At 31.3% G+C, this 16,038-nt stretch overlaps 1 protein-coding gene and 1 pseudogene across 1 annotated transcript; one reads left to right on the top strand and one right to left on the bottom strand.

The window, feature by feature from the left end:
* Positions 1–643: 643 nt before the first annotated feature.
* On the bottom strand, positions 644–5,547 carry LOC139501359 (piRNA biogenesis protein EXD1-like). Its single transcript, XM_071290400.1, has 2 exons — positions 5,505–5,547; positions 644–2,090 (listed from the first exon to the last, which is right to left on the bottom strand). Exons 1-2 carry the CDS (start codon positions 5,523–5,525, stop codon positions 762–764), a joined length of 1,350 nt encoding a protein of 449 aa, XP_071146501.1. The 5' UTR covers positions 5,526–5,547; the 3' UTR covers positions 644–761.
* A 2,903-nt stretch (positions 5,548–8,450) lies between these two features.
* Positions 8,451–16,038, top strand: part of LOC139501358 (uncharacterized) — a 56,763-nt pseudogene continuing 49,175 nt past the window's right edge.

Genomic DNA, 16,038 nt, shown 5'->3' with positions numbered 1-16,038 from the left:
GGCTTTTTATTTATGAAAGCCTATATTAAAATTCATCTCACATATATGAAAATGTTTCTTTATTGTAGCGTAAATTAACAAAACTTCACGTTATTTGTTTCTAAAATTAAAATGCGGGCAATGAAGGTTTCTTTTACATCTATCATTGATTGAACTTTAAAAGAAAAATTTCCAAATCGGCAACAAAAAACTATCAGACGAATAAAATTTTGAAGTAAATTATAGATTGCATTTTTATCAAGGAAAATAATGACCTCACACAGGACATTATTTTATGCCTATGAGCATATTTCATTGAAACATGGTATCGTCCGGGTTGATTCTGAAAAAGAATGATCTGTCGTTCTGAAAGAAAATAACTCCATATAGGTATATAAGTGTAGTTTTTGAATATATGACTTAATCTAAGTTATTTCTTTCTACTAAAACAGTACAAGTAAGTTATTACCTAAATATGGATTAAGTAATTCATTTACTCAAGTGAGTAAAATTATTATTAGTATTTGTTTTAATTTAAGTAATTCTTTTGATAGACACAATTTTTCAGTAAAACAGTTACTTGTTTCAAGTAACTATTTTCAGATCTAGTAAAATATAAGTATAAACTGTTATTTTCCTTCAGGCAAGAGTTCATATATTTAAATAAAGAAAGATGTAACATTAATTATTATTCAAACTTCAAATAACTTTTTAAGTACATTGTTTTACCAAGTATGATATATGCAAAACAAAAAACAACACGTCTATACACAAGGATGCGTTCAATAATAGAACTGCCATTCACTTGATCCATCACCTCCTTCCATTTCATGAAGGCCATTTTCGTACGTATATCTGAAATTGCCATAGCGATCATGATCGTCATCGGAATCATTATTCCATCTGTCATCATAATCGTCATAATCATTATCATGATCAAACAAAAAATCATTGTCGTCATCGTACATATCGAAATGTGGCGGCTCGGACATTGCTATTGGTAATTTTGAAGCTTCCTGATTCGAATCTCCATCGAGTTTCTCTTCGATTTCAGGATCAGATGGTACTGGTCCAAGGCGAGACTCTATATATGGACATTGCCTATCTGAATGGCTCTTAACCATTTTACATACTCTACACAGCTGATCTCCTTTACGCAATTGATTTTTTGAAAATTCGTCACGTGGAAACAGACGCTGACAACCGGTACACTTTGTATTGCCTTTGGAAAAACTAGTTTGTCCTTTGTCAGGAATGATGTCAATTGGTAGATAAGGATTGCGTTCATATTGATTAAATCTTCTCATGACCATTGACCGCTTGGTGTTACAATATATTTCAGAAGCAATGCGCAATCGTTTCATTTGTTCTTCATCGGGTTTAAGTGAATCATACAGGGGAAAAAGACATTTTACGTCATATGCAGCGTATTTAAGGAGAGTATCAGAGAGAGGTCTTTCTTCCCATAGGTTTTTCTGGATTTTAATTTTTCTTTCGACGTGTTGTTTTATAAGCAATATATCTTTGTCTTCCATGTAATGGTACATACAAGAAATAAGACTTTCTAAGCGCATAATCTCGTTATCTCTAAAATTTCTTTTTTTCCGCTCACTTGCTGTTTTTGCTGTAGCTTGCGTTATAATTTCCAACAACTGAATATCTAGTACTCCTTTCAGATTGACGTCAAATAAATGCCAAAGGGCATCTGAATCCTCTCGGCAATCAAACAATAGTTTATTGATTGCATCATCTTCCAAAATCTCCTTCAGACCTTTGTCAAACGTAGCTGGACCTAATTTTAAAACATCAAACAGATATATTTGGCTACGCGTAGCAATAGCAAGAAGTGTTATTGATCCTGCTCTCGATAAATTTGCTCCTTCTAAATCTATAGCAATCATCTTTTCAGTAGACAAAGCATTATTTATTTCCTTTACCGCGGATTCTTGTTCTTCTGTGTTTGTAATATATATGTATAATTGTTCCTTGCCTTCTTCACATTTTGGGGCAGTTCCACTTTGGCATTTGTCATCAACTTTAAGTCCGTCAATTTTCTCAACCAGAGAATCCTCTGCAGCTAACATTTTCTGGCTTTGTTTCCAATGTTTATCCTGCATTGAATAATAGAAAACAATATCCTCATTAACGATATACCTGGATAATAATCGTTTACGCAGAATTGTGTAAATCAGGTATTGTTTTGTTTTGTTTTCTTGTCCTGTCAAGGTTCCATACGAGTTTTCGAATTAAGTTTCTCAAATTCTTGAAAAATATTGGGTGTTCTATAATTAATACACAAACCGAAGCAAATGACAGATGCTGTAGGTCTTTAGTTTTTTTTGTAGTGTTTTGTAGTCCTTTGTTTGAGTTTTCCTCGTATTTCATTTTTGCCATATTTTGTCTGTCTCTCTTGGACATTTAGGTTTTTATTTTCTCTATAACATTTCTGTCCCCTTTTAACACTTGCAGTATTTTGATTTATTAAATAATAGTCATGCACAATTAAATTATATGATTGTCAAATTAATGACGAAATGAAATTATGGAAACAATTAAAGACGGCGTCAAATTAACAACATGTCTTTTTTTTTTGAAAAGTCTCTAAAAGGAACGCTCATAGGAAAAACACGTATCGTGTGCCAACAATCGGGTATCAGATGATATGTATTGAGGAAAACAGGTCAGTTAATTGTTAAGTCAAATTGCAATTACCTTTTAACAACTATACTAAACTACTTCCTAAATCAGGGTAAAAACGAATGTTTGCTTTAAGAACGATAGTTATAGTTTTCATAACAAGCGATCACTGGGTATTACTTGATATATTGTGGTATATCAAATCTATCCATTAAATCATAACTTTGATTAAATCGTCTTTCTTTCTATCTTTTACCCTTTTTCTCTAACGACAACAAATAATTTTGCTTTGCCTATGTTATTTTACGTCATCAAGGCGAAAAGCAGATAATGCAAAGCGTTTTGCCAAGTATTGCTACTCGTATCTTCGAGCCGTTCTATCAGCGTACACGGACTTCCTTCATTTTGTCTTAGTCAATTAGGGATCAAGTAAATATTATGGTTTGAAGTAGAACTTTACAAATTTACTGCATCAAAGCACCTTTCATGGTTAGCCTCCCCCCAAAATTTTCAGAGCTAATCTTCAGAAAACCCACGATATAACCATTCAGCTGACCTATACAGAGAATAAAAAATAATAATCATAGATAACAGAATTTAAAGTGTAAGCCAGACGAGTTTTTCGACAAAATTGGACCTAGACACTATTTTGTGAATTGTAAGCTACAAAATTTATCGAATAATGATAAATCAAATATATATATTTTGATCAACTAATTGGTAAATATTTTCCATTGATAATTCAGTACACAAACCGTAGTTGTTTTATTTCAATTATATGACTCTGTCTGATTGGGAGCATATTTTATGCAAATACATTTCTTACAAATAATACCGAAAGTAAAATTAACTTAACCCAAGTTATGACTGGCGACACAAATGACCTTCTATTTGCTTTATAACAAAAAATTTGATACGTCATTCTTGTATGACTGTTATTTTCAAATATCTATTAAAGTACACCACTAAATTTCCGAAAGTAAGAAGTCTTTTACAGAAAATTAATATGCTATGCAATACAAATGTATTACTTACAATGTAGAAAATAAAACATACCTGCTCAAAATTAACATTGAATGTAATAAGTGCACTATCAATGTAGGTAAATATATCGAACACTTTATTTACATGCGTATGAATGAATTTTTGAAAATTTAAATGTGTACTTATATTGATATGAATGTAATCTATAATGTTTGTTCATTGATCTCAATCAAAATATATGCTATAAAAAGATAAAATAAATGTACAATACAACGCAAGAGCTAGTCAAGTTTACAAAGCAAGACTTTGAGATGAAACGATTATCAATAAACGGGTTTCATAATCGAATGAGACCTCAACCAAGTAAACAATAAAAGACTAAAAAGATTTGATATGATTTTAATGATAAAACATTGTTTCGGCAAAGGACATAGATATTAGAACCTACAGGTCGCCTACTACATAAGTGTTAATTATTGCACCAAAATTTAACAGCAGATTTGCTTGTAAATGGATCAGATGTCTAAGATTAAATAAACACGTTGAAAAACCAGTACCGACAATATCGCAATGGGACCCCTGAATGATCAATAACTGACATTGAAATGTAAAACGGCATGTAATTATGATCATTCACTGACAATAAAATATAGACGTTTTCTACCCGAGGTATATATTGCTTTAGCCTAATTGACTTTGGAATTCGATTTGTTTAGCTCTACATGTTCGTATTCGACTTAATGATTTTCTACCACATATAAATCAATGACGGACAACCATGTTCCTACTGCCGACACAGAATTACTTTTAAGTTCATTATAGCTAAACAACAATCTTGTATCACTGAGTTGTATTGCTGATATTCCTATAAATTTGTAAAAGTGAAAATCTGCCAATCTTAAACCTAAGAAGTAGTCCTTAATCCTTGCTAACAACAAGAAAAAGAAGACTCACTCCAACAGTCGGGTACATTTTGTGATGTTGTGCTAGCTATAAAATCAGGTTTCACCCACAACTTTTTTTTCGAAAATGCCTGTACCAAGACAGGGATACGACAGTTGTTCTTTTTTCCATTGGTTTATAAAGTATTTTACTTCCCTTTGTTTAATAACCCTTGAATAGTGGTTCTGAGTTTTTGTTTGATAATTGCACGATCGATTCTAATATAAATACCCTACACATGATGTGGATATTAATTTTTTATGTTTTGTTGGAAGGTCAAATATAAAAATCAGGTGATGTGGTAAAGTTGCCAATGTGACATCTATCCACCAACAAATCAAAAATAATTGCTGTAAATGTTGACATATATCACTATAATGTCCTATATACTGTTCATGTATAAAGCACGCTGGTTATCAATTATGCGCTGTATGAATAAAGTACATTACATTACAATTATAGTGACGATACCGTCATATTTGTTAATTACTTAGAAGCACCTTTCGAAGTAAGTATCCAACAGAAATGGTCATAGACGAAATTCAGAGAGCCTTAATTGTAAAACTATAATTCAAATTGGGCCTTGATAAAATATAAACATTGTAAAAAGTTGATTATGCATGATGGATTTTTACCATTTGTTTTTATTTATTTAAAAATATATCAAATGCTTCTTATTCGAAAGTTATTCTTTCATTCATTAATAAGAAGATATATGATTGTATTGGAGACTATTTACACTTATTGTTATTGTGGTGACTAAAAGATATTTTATTATTGACAACGGATAAAACGAAAGTGAAAGTGATTTATTTTTGGCGACAAAAATCATTCTATTTGCATTACACATAAAATTGAAACTTTCTGCATCGTTCATATTCTGCCCAACTTGTCCAATTGATCATTTAACTTATAAGTCAGTAGGATTTTAATCAGGAGAAAGATATAGTTTAAAATTATACTTGCTTGAACAACATGCACATCCAGTTTAATAAGTGTTCGATCAATAATAGTCCGGATAATGATCACGTGATTTGATCATACGCATACATGGATTTTCCGAAAATTAAATGTTCTATTGAAATTGATATGAAAAGTCATTGATATTATTAGAACATTATAAGCTGGGTTGCAATATCATTGGTTCGAATGAATTAATCAATGTATAATATAAATTCAATTAGTTTATTGTTTCGACGTACTCCCTGCAAATGTGAATACAATGCAAGTTTCCACAAATATTCATCAAAGTTGAAAGGGCGGCCAATGTATAGATAAAATTGACAACTGAAATGGGGATATGTCGCAGAGACAACAACCCCACCAAAGAAAAGACAACAGCTGAGGCCACCAATGGGTCTTCAAGCAGCGAGAAAATCACGCTACCGGTGGTTGTCATCAGCTGGCCCCTACATTAAATTATGTACTAGTTCAGTGAAATTGTATACTCTTTAGAGATGGTTAAACGTTACAAAAAAGAAACAAATGCATCGTTTAATCAGTTTTTACTTACCCTGTTTGAACTGTAAAAATGTAAACAAACTCAAATTATTACGCGGTAAAATAGCTTCTGTAGAAGATGTTGTAGGCACACAGGACTCGTGTTCATAAATAATTTTATTGTCAGTTCTTCGTCTACATCAGATGAATTTCAAATCGTGGCACTGTTAGAAAGGAGGGATTATACCTAATACACCTAAATGTGAGTAACTATTGCCTAAATTTAAGTTATGACGATTAAAATCTTTTCCTTTCGTCAGAATAAATCTTTTCTTGAGTAGGAAAATTATCAATAGATAATTGATTTAATGTTAACAAACGACGACTGACAAACTGTAAACGCATTTGTAGCGAGTGCAATGTTTGTCAAAGTTTATGCAAACTTTGCAAACGTATGTTTAAAACAAATGATATAAAAAAGAAGTAAAATCACAAAAACACTGAACTTAGAGGATAATCAATTCGGAAAGTCCATAATCACATGGCAAAATCAAATAACAAAACGCATAAAAAACGAATGGACAAGAACTGTAATATTCCTGACTTGGTACAGGCATTTTCAAATGTAGAAAATGGTGGATTAAACCTGGTTCTATAGCGCTAACCCTCTCACTTTAATGACAGTCTCATCAAATTGCGATACATTTACATTGATGCGTTAAATAAACAGACACAATAAATAAAATAGTCAAAATATGGGTACATCAGTAAACGTGTGCTCGCTGAACCGATTGTTTCGTTTGTATCAGAAAAGAATTCATATGCAAAATTTGGGGGTACGCTGGCAATTTGTATAGCGGTCATCGTGCCTTATCATGACGACCGCCATTACAATAAGAGTATATATGCTCCTTAAATGAAAATGCCAATATGCCAATTTCTATTTTGAATCAACAATTTGTCAGAATAAAGGTGAACTGTACATGTTTTTTTTAATTTTTTTTTTTTATCTTTTGTCCCTGTACAATTGAACGTTGTCTACTTTGAAACTTTCGCCCTTTTTAGTTTGAAAATCGGAAGCGTAACCGTAGTATAATTGCTATATAAAATAACGAAAAAAGTAAAAAGTCAAGATTCAAAATAGAAATACAGATACAAGAAGACATTGTTCATGATTTGTCCGCATAAAGGGAAACACCTTGCAGGTTGATTTTTAAAGTAAATTGACTTTTAACTTACCTGATTTCTAAAGTTTTCGGCCAATTTGTTTTTAAAACATGATGATTTCAACCTTCCCATTTCGAAAAAGTCATATTTTAGCATTTTTCCTTAGAATTATACATTTTGTTTTGTAAATATCCGGCGAAGGAAGTTTTCAAAGACGCATTAGTTTTAGATCTATGACGGTAAAAGTTTGAATTATCCGCAAATTTGATATAATTTATATTTTCAATCTAAAACTACTTGAAGAAATTTAATCAAAAGGGCCAAACTCACGTGGTGCAAATCATATGAACAAAGTACCTTGGATATGCCATATATGTATTTTCAAACGAGACCTTCACATATGGAAGAGAAAGTTTGAAGCGTATGTGTCACTCATTCTCCCTTAATGTTTTGTATCTTACCTCTGCAACTTTGAATACATTGTACAATTTGTTCTTCCTATTGTGTTTTTATACTAGATCGCCACTGGTGAGTCTTACGAAGACGAAACGCGCGTCTGCATACAATATGTTAAACCTCGTATCTTTGACGAGTTTTGTCTTAATTTCAGGTTTTGTAAGAATGAGAGGAGGTGTGACTGCAAACTTCTCAAATTGATCGTTTGTTCTAGTCCTATTTCTAAAGGAATATGATGATATAAACTGGACTATTAAATTCAGAAATGTCACCAGTGAACTCACTATATATGTTGCCGTAAACATGTTAAAATTGACCTATGATACAATTCAAAATGTGCCTATACCGAGTAAGAACATGGCAGTTGTTGTCCGTAAGATGTGTTAAAGCTTTTGATTACGGACTATCGGTTTTGAGTGTACCTCGGAGTGAAGTATTTTTGTGATTTAACTTTTTATATTCTGAATTTCTTTATTTTTTTGCAACTTTTGGTCTAAGAGCTTGTAATGAATCTACGTGTTTATAAATCGCTGGTTCAAATATTAAGGTTTCAGAAATATCATAGTGTCATTTATTAGCTATTTCTGTATTGCTATTTCTGTATTGGGCATGGTCTGTTTTTTTTAGGTAAGCTGTATTAGACCCGAGACTCGTACACTTCGGCCTAACTAAGAACCTAACCGCACCATAAGTAATACTTTACTAAAGTATTGCACCTTTCTGTCATACACAATGTTATTTTACTTTTTAAGATTTTTTGGATCAATGGACTATATTTACACAGAGACAATTTTTTACCAGCCATACTTCACTAAATGATCATTTTTAAAACCATAGTATATACTTTATAAAAAAGATTTAAATGTGTTGATTGGTTTATCATATTATCAAAAGTGTATAAATACTATCTGTTGTAAATACCTCTTTAAGGTAGGGTCCAAAGTTAACGAAATAGATAAACGAAGTCACGTCGTAAAAACTGTTCTTTCTTGAAATATTGATGACACATTCTGTTCGCTATGTACTTGAAATGGAATTGCTATTTTTTTTATTTTATAATACTGTTTTTTCATACAGCATACTCATGGAGTGGGTAAGATATTATTGCTTTGTCACCCTTTTTTGTCTCTATTTCATATGTTGTACTCTATTTTATTTGGTTAATTGTTCAAGTTTTAGGAATCTGAAATGGTTTCTATGTTTGTTGTTCATGTAATATATCATAGTATGCAATGATGTTTAGATGCACATTTGTGTATTGTTATTTGCGAGGTTCTTACGCTTTGGTTCTTTTAAATATAGTTTTTATATAGATGAACACGAAGTATGTCACACTTGGAGCATGATCTGTTTACCCGATCGGAGCACGGGAGATCATTCTGATCTCTTAAGTTTGTGGTGCTCAGTATTTTGTATTCTATATTGTGTTTGATATACTGTTGATTGACTTTTACTAGTGTTTCGTATTTTGCAATGACATCGACATCTAATCTGAATATCCTTTGGCATCTGCCCCTTTCTTATAGCATTATACATCACATATTTGATACATATGACGTGAGCCTGTTCTTTCATTTTGTTATTGTTCTATGATCAAATTTGTATTTTTGTCGACCATTTTTGCTAATGGGCTCTGTCAATACGCCTTTTTGTGTTTCCTTGATACATACGACGTAACTCTTTACTTGAAAATTCTGTCATTGTGTTATGTGCTGTTGTAAATTTTTGTATTCTTGTCTCTCATTTTTGCTGAAGATCTTCGTCTGTATGCCTATGTGTGCTTCTTTCTTAAATATTTTTTTAAGTGATAAAATCAATGATGACGGCTGTTTTTGACATTTTTATTATTATTATATCTGTTTGTTTTGTTCACACATCGTTGTCAATATGATGTAATTTAATGCGACTGTCATAGTTAGAGGTAAAGCTTGCTGTAAAACCAGGTTTTATCTTCTCTCTTCTTAACAAGAAAATGCCCGACTCTTTTTTTCACATTTTTTTAACACGTATCATAGAAAAAGATTCATTATAAATATATGCAACCTATCTTTAAAAGTGGAAAGTATTTCTACACCATTGTATATACCTCTAGTATATCACAGAGAGAACAGTATTCTGTAACCTTGTGTTGTCTTAAGTTTATTTAATTTTAGTATCTCAAACAAAACACTTTTATTATTATGATAGCCTAAATAAAATCACAGTTCCACAATCAAACAACTACCTGGATTATAATTTTTTTCGCTAAACTATTGTCATTGCATCATGATATTTCTGTACGTAACTTCACAATTGCAAAGTGCAACGACAATTAAACAGTAAAAAGTATTTATTCTATAAATCTGAGCGAACAAATATTAGTAATAAACGTTGTTTTCCAAAGAAATATACTAATTAATGAGATAACAAATGACGATGATAAAATGATAACATACTATCAAGACATAAGTTTAATTCAAATATCAAATTCTATACCGTTTTATATTTTAGAAACTACTACACCAGGAAATATATACGATACTGGAAAACAACCCATCCTTGCACAAAGAAAACATGGCCAGGAATGTAATTATAAAAACGTTTATGTTATATAATACTAATATTAATAATCATAATATAACTATGTCAAATTATGGTGTGCTTCCTTAAACATATGGTCTTTATACCCTCTTTTGTTTGTATAGGAAGGACGTTGCTGGACACAGTGCATTCCCTATAGCATTAAAGGCTATCTGTGTTGCCATAAAAAACGCTATATACAAGAAGGATTATTTGATTTAAAAACAGACAAAAAATTAACAAAGGCAAATAAATAATATAAGTACGATAAAAACAAAGACTGAAAAAGATCAATGACCGATGTCTTTTGTATTGTTTTTATCATGGTTTTGAATAACAATGACACTTAGTGTACATATGTGATGCTTCACTACGAAGCTAGGCAATTTAAAAAGTTCAAAAAGAGGCTTATCATTGTCGAAGGACATTAATACTTAATAAATAATATTCGATCTTAAAACAGTGATATCACATAAAAACAATCGAAAAGCAGATAAATTTGAAATGTTAAAGTGTAAAACTTTTACTTAAACCGTGGATTTGATTAAAGTTCTGAAATGAATGCAATGCCTGGAATTGCAACAAGACAACACTCAAAGTTTGGTTTGTAAGATGACAATGATGGTTGATTAACAACAGATCTTATCAGTGTTTCAAGTTATTATTTTTTTTTATAAAACAAAAAATTATTAGCCACGGATTTCCTTAAAAAAGTCCAAATTATACATGTTTTAACTTCCAATCTGCCTTTAATGATCTTAACCTTACTTCATCAAAGAGTATGGATGTGTAAATCGATATATTTAAAGAGCAGAGAACATCATGATATCTTAAAATCATGACCGCTAAAACAATAAGCGCGACACAGATATATGGTTTTGTTAATGTTTCAACTTTTGTAATGCTGATTTCAGTCGTTTTTCCTAAGACTCATGGGGGAGCAGTTTTATCATCGGATGCACACCCTTGATAATGAAGTACATACATGTATGTGAACGATCGTAATGTATCAAATGAGATGGATGTAAACGACATACAATGTTGCAGAAGTTTTGTTACTGCTGAGAATTGGGAAATGGAAAATGACGAAAGCCTTATGGGTTCATGTTTTTTTTAAATTGCGCATTGTTAATTACAGTTAATTGTTATCATTGAGATATTTTCGTGCTCGTGAAAAAAGGCAAACTACCTTGATGGTGCTGGTATTATTAAATTAAATAGATGAAATGTGAAAAAGGTGTGAATTATCATTTATAAATGTTTTAGTAAGGATATAACCCCATGCGAAACAAAAGTGTAAAATCATTCGTAGATGACCTAGTTCTCTGTCGGGGTGTCGTTCTTAGTATAGCAGCAACATCACTGCGATCTATTGAGACATACAACATTTCTATAAGGTAGTTCAGGGGTATACCGCCAACTTGAATTGTACAATCACAGTAAATAAACTAGTTCTTTGCCTAAATCTCCATATTTGGAGACAGATTGACAATTTATTGGTTACACTGTTTCTTTATATATAGAAAACTTATTCTAAATAGGCCATTAAAGAGGAGATTACTCTTTTAGTGCAAAATTTATACTAGACATATAGGGGAATTTTCATTTTTTACTTGTAGCAAGAAAACAAGTTCGGTGACACCATGTTTTCTTTTTGTTTTCTTATAATATATTATGAAACCTATATTCTCATATCATATTTCATAGTTGTGTCTCATAAATGCACATAAACGTGATTTTTTTCACGAACAATCTCAGCAAATTATAGTAAAATCTTCATTTTGGCAATAAACTCACCAAAGATACTAGGACTAAATGTTTTATATACGCCAGACGCGCGTTTCGTCTACAAAAGACTCATCAGTGAAGCTCGAATCCAAAAAAAGTTAATAGGCCAAATAAAGAACGAAGTTGAAGAGCATTCAGGACCAAAATTCCTAAAAGTTTTGCCTAATACAGAGTATAAGAAAATTTGGTCATTTTTTTCTATACCCCTGAGCTACCTTAAAATCAAATTAACATTAAAACGAAACTCTTTAAATTTTCTTAATATTTAACATAGTTACAATGTATGTATGTAAAACGATATTTTCTCCAAATTGATATTTAACAGATATTTGCAACATTGCTTTATTCTCTAATTTTCTCCGCTTTCAATATTTTTTTTAATTAATCGTGGATTTTTTCACGAGACATATGGCGATAGTAGAATAAGAACAAGGAAGAAATCAATCATACCATTAAATTAATGATATTATAATTATTAGATAAGATTAGTGCGAGTTGTATTATGCGCAGTTTATAAATTATATTCATTTGTACTTTTACGGAATATATAACACTTTGTTAAGGGCGGTGTTATCTCTAAGGTGACCTGAATCAAAATCCATGCATACATTAAGATAACGCTTTATCTACTTTTTTATTATGCATTGTCATTATCATAAAACATTTCTTTTTCTCCTAAAATAACGGTAGAATAATGTGTTTTCATAGCGCTAAACTCCCCCCCTTTTTTTTAGAGCAGAATATACGACAGAAAAGTTATCAAAGGTACCAGGATTATAATTTAAAACGCCAGACGCGCGTTTCGTCTACATAAGACTCATCAGTGGCACTCAGATCGAAATAGTTATAACGCCAAACAAGTAAAAAGCTGAAGATCATTGAGGACCCTAAATTCCCCAAAAAAGTTGTGCTAAATACGGCTGAGGTCATATATTCCTGGGATAAGAAAATCCTTTTTTTTTTTAGAAATATCCATATACATATATACTTTATTAAGGTTCGTTGATCCCTTGCAATGTGTTATGCAATTTTGACATTTTTCTCTGGCTATTCGTAAGGTTAATGACTACTTTCAAAGGTCGTACAGGACAATTTTGTTCCCTTTGCACCTGAAAAATATTTTCTCTGTTGTCAAATTTGATTCCTTTCTGAAGCATACTCATAGTTTGAAAATCTCCGATGATGTAAGTAGTCTGCTTTCCTGACAATATTATGAATTTGATAAGTAGATACATTACAAGTGAAGCTTGACAAATCGAAACAAAACTCCATTGAAGTAAATGTAACCATACGATAAGCAAATCGTGAGAATTCGCTTACTATCAGCTACCGTTGTTAAATTTCAACGAAAATTATGATAAACTTAGAGTTCTCCCCCCTCTATTGTAAAATCGAAATCAAATAAATGAGGTTGATGTCAAGTTACACCCCCCAAAAACTGCTCGTTTATTATATTACCAAACTGAAGTTTAAAAGCACGATTTGATATCAAGTGATTTTTACACTATTTGTAAACTTGTAATTATCAGTTATTTAATCAGTCAAAATTACATCATTGCAGTTTAAAATAAACATTGAATCTTTTTTGTCAAGATAAATGTTACATTAATAAACGCATGCCTTTATCTTTTCAGTGATTTTTAATAAACATGCAAATGTTCATTTTTTCATTTGTTTTAATCAAAAATGCATAGGCCGCTTTTTCCTCGCTAGTGCATCTTAGATGTGAATATTGGCAACATATTGTACATTTACAAAACAAGCAATCATGTCCTTACAATTTATCTATAATTTTCATAACTTTAAGCTATTATTAGAGACTGGTATACATTGTAGCTTGTCAGCTATACGAATTTCAGCAAAATATTTGGTGTGTTTTAAAAAGTTATTAAAGAAGAATCTCAAATTGTTTAGTAAATAAATATATTCACGATGGCATTGTCATGAGAAAGAGATTCATACTAGATTACGATTAGGGCTAATTGCCCCGAAATGACCACTATACAAATATTATCTAACATGACATAGGTTTTCGATTTTTGCCGAGGAAACCACATTCAATTTGAAAGCACTGAGCCCTGTTTAATACATTGACCGTTACATCTGATTTGTCAAGATATAATTATAGTAATGTTGCAGATTTTATCTTCCAACTATGTGAGTAAAAAATTCAAAAGAATATAGTGAAAATGTGTCTTGTGATACTAATTTAGAGCTGTTAAAGTGTGTATTTCGATATACTAAATCGTCAAACAGGTTTTCTCGAGAGATCAATACAGAGTACCTATGTGTACAATATATTTCATTGTAATGATAAAATAAAGGTAAGAAACACAACTACATATACTTAGATCATTTCATTTTGATTTATTAGGTCTTTCCACTTTTCGTGGAAAGACCTTTTGTTTTTCTTCTGATTATTTTTTTTTTTTTTTTTTTTTTTTTTTTTTTTTTTCTTCTGCCGTCTGAGATGCTTTTTTGTTTTACAACATATCTAATGGATGTTTGGCCAACGATGTTGTTCAGTAATGGAGGTTTCAAAACTCACCCTGTGTGACCGAACACTTATTCTTATAGGAGTTATCTCCCCGTGTCCCCTTTTTCTTGTTATCGCTATATCTCTAAAACCGTATAAGATTTTTACAAACTGTTTTCACCAAATTGTTCGTCTACTCTTAAGAATGATTTGTTTTACTTTGACTGAGGGAATCAGAAGACATCTTATGGGAGTTATTTCCCTTTGAAAATTTAAAATAAACGATATGTTGGGTTAATTCATACAGTATAAGTTGTAGAGGCCTACAGTCTTTTGATATGAAGTCCTTGGTCCAAATAAAGAGAATTGAGGTCAAGGTTAAAGGTCAAGGTCATGTTATAAATTTTGAATTTTGCTTGTTATCGTTATTCAAAAGAAACTGTAACAGTTAATGATATGATATGTTTGCAAAATCACTGTTTACAATAAGGCGCAACTTCAAATTAATCAGTCGAAGTGTTTTGGTTAACCCTTATAGGAGTTTTCTCCCCTTATGTATTTGAAATCATTATTTCTCCACAACCATACAAGTGATTGACCTCGGACCTTCTAATTTAAGTTCACTGACCCATGACCTTCAAATTGAGGTCAAGGTCAAAGGTCAAGGTCATGTTATAAATTTATAAAAATTTGATTTTTGCTTGTTATCGTTATTCAAAAGAAAATGTAACAGTTAATGATACGATGTGTTTGCCAAATTATTGTTTACAACAAGGGGCAACTTCAACCCATTTAAGTCGAAGTGTTTTGGTCAACCCTTTTATGAGTTTTCTCCACTTTTGTCTTTGAAATCGATATTTCTTTTCAACCATACAAGTGATTGACCTGGGGTCTTTTGATTTGAGATCACTGACCTATGACCTTGAAATTGAGGTCAAGGTCAATGGTCAACTTGACGTTCTAGATTTTGACCTTTGCTTTAAATTTGTTTTTGTTCATTATAAAACAATTAAGTCTTCTGCATATACTTATTAATCTTATTTTTCTATATCAGTTGAGGTACCAAATTACATCAACAAGGAGTGACCCTTTCTAACATCTTTTTCTCAATTTCATTCTAATTATCGAGGTGGAAAGACCTTCAATTGTTCTCTGAAGAATTGGTTTTTAATTATTATTTGTTTTTCTTACATGTTTTAAAACAAAAATCTATGTTAATCATGACTCTGGTTCCTCGTTTAAAGCCCAGACACCTCTATATACTATATTTTGTTCAACCAGAAGATATAGAAGCAAGCAAACGGTCAAAAATATAGTTTGTTAGATCATTGATTGAATTTTACTTTTGTCATGATTATCAATTTAAGATAAATAAAAATCAGGTAAAGGTCCGATACAGTGATAGCTATAATTGTAGACGACGACTTAAAGATAATGTTATTTTTTAAGTCTCAAAAGTATCGAATCTTAAATTGGGTTCAATTTCTGAACTGAGTGACATGGCCTGGAAGAAAGGCAAATAATGAAAATATCGATTTCTCAAATGAGCATTACCGTGTCAGACTGTTTCAGTTAATACATGTGTGATACGAAACTGTATAAAAAGTAAA

This window comes from Mytilus edulis, chromosome 13 (genome assembly GCF_963676685.1).
Source record: "Mytilus edulis chromosome 13, xbMytEdul2.2, whole genome shotgun sequence".
Classification (NCBI taxonomy): domain Eukaryota; kingdom Metazoa; phylum Mollusca; class Bivalvia; order Mytilida; family Mytilidae; genus Mytilus; species Mytilus edulis.
The sequence above is the reverse complement of the archived record's forward strand: the minus strand, read 5'-3'. Positions and strand labels throughout refer to the sequence as shown.

What these genes read in the sequence shown, in the direction of transcription:
- LOC139501359 (XM_071290400.1), bottom strand. Translation starts at nt 5,525, where the DNA reads ATGTGCATGTTGTTCAAGCAA. An exon ending in TGTGCATGTTGTTCAAGCAA is followed by an intron (nt 2,091 to 5,504) that starts GTATAATTTTAA and finishes TATTCAATGCAG; the next exon opens with GATAAACATTGGAAACAAAG.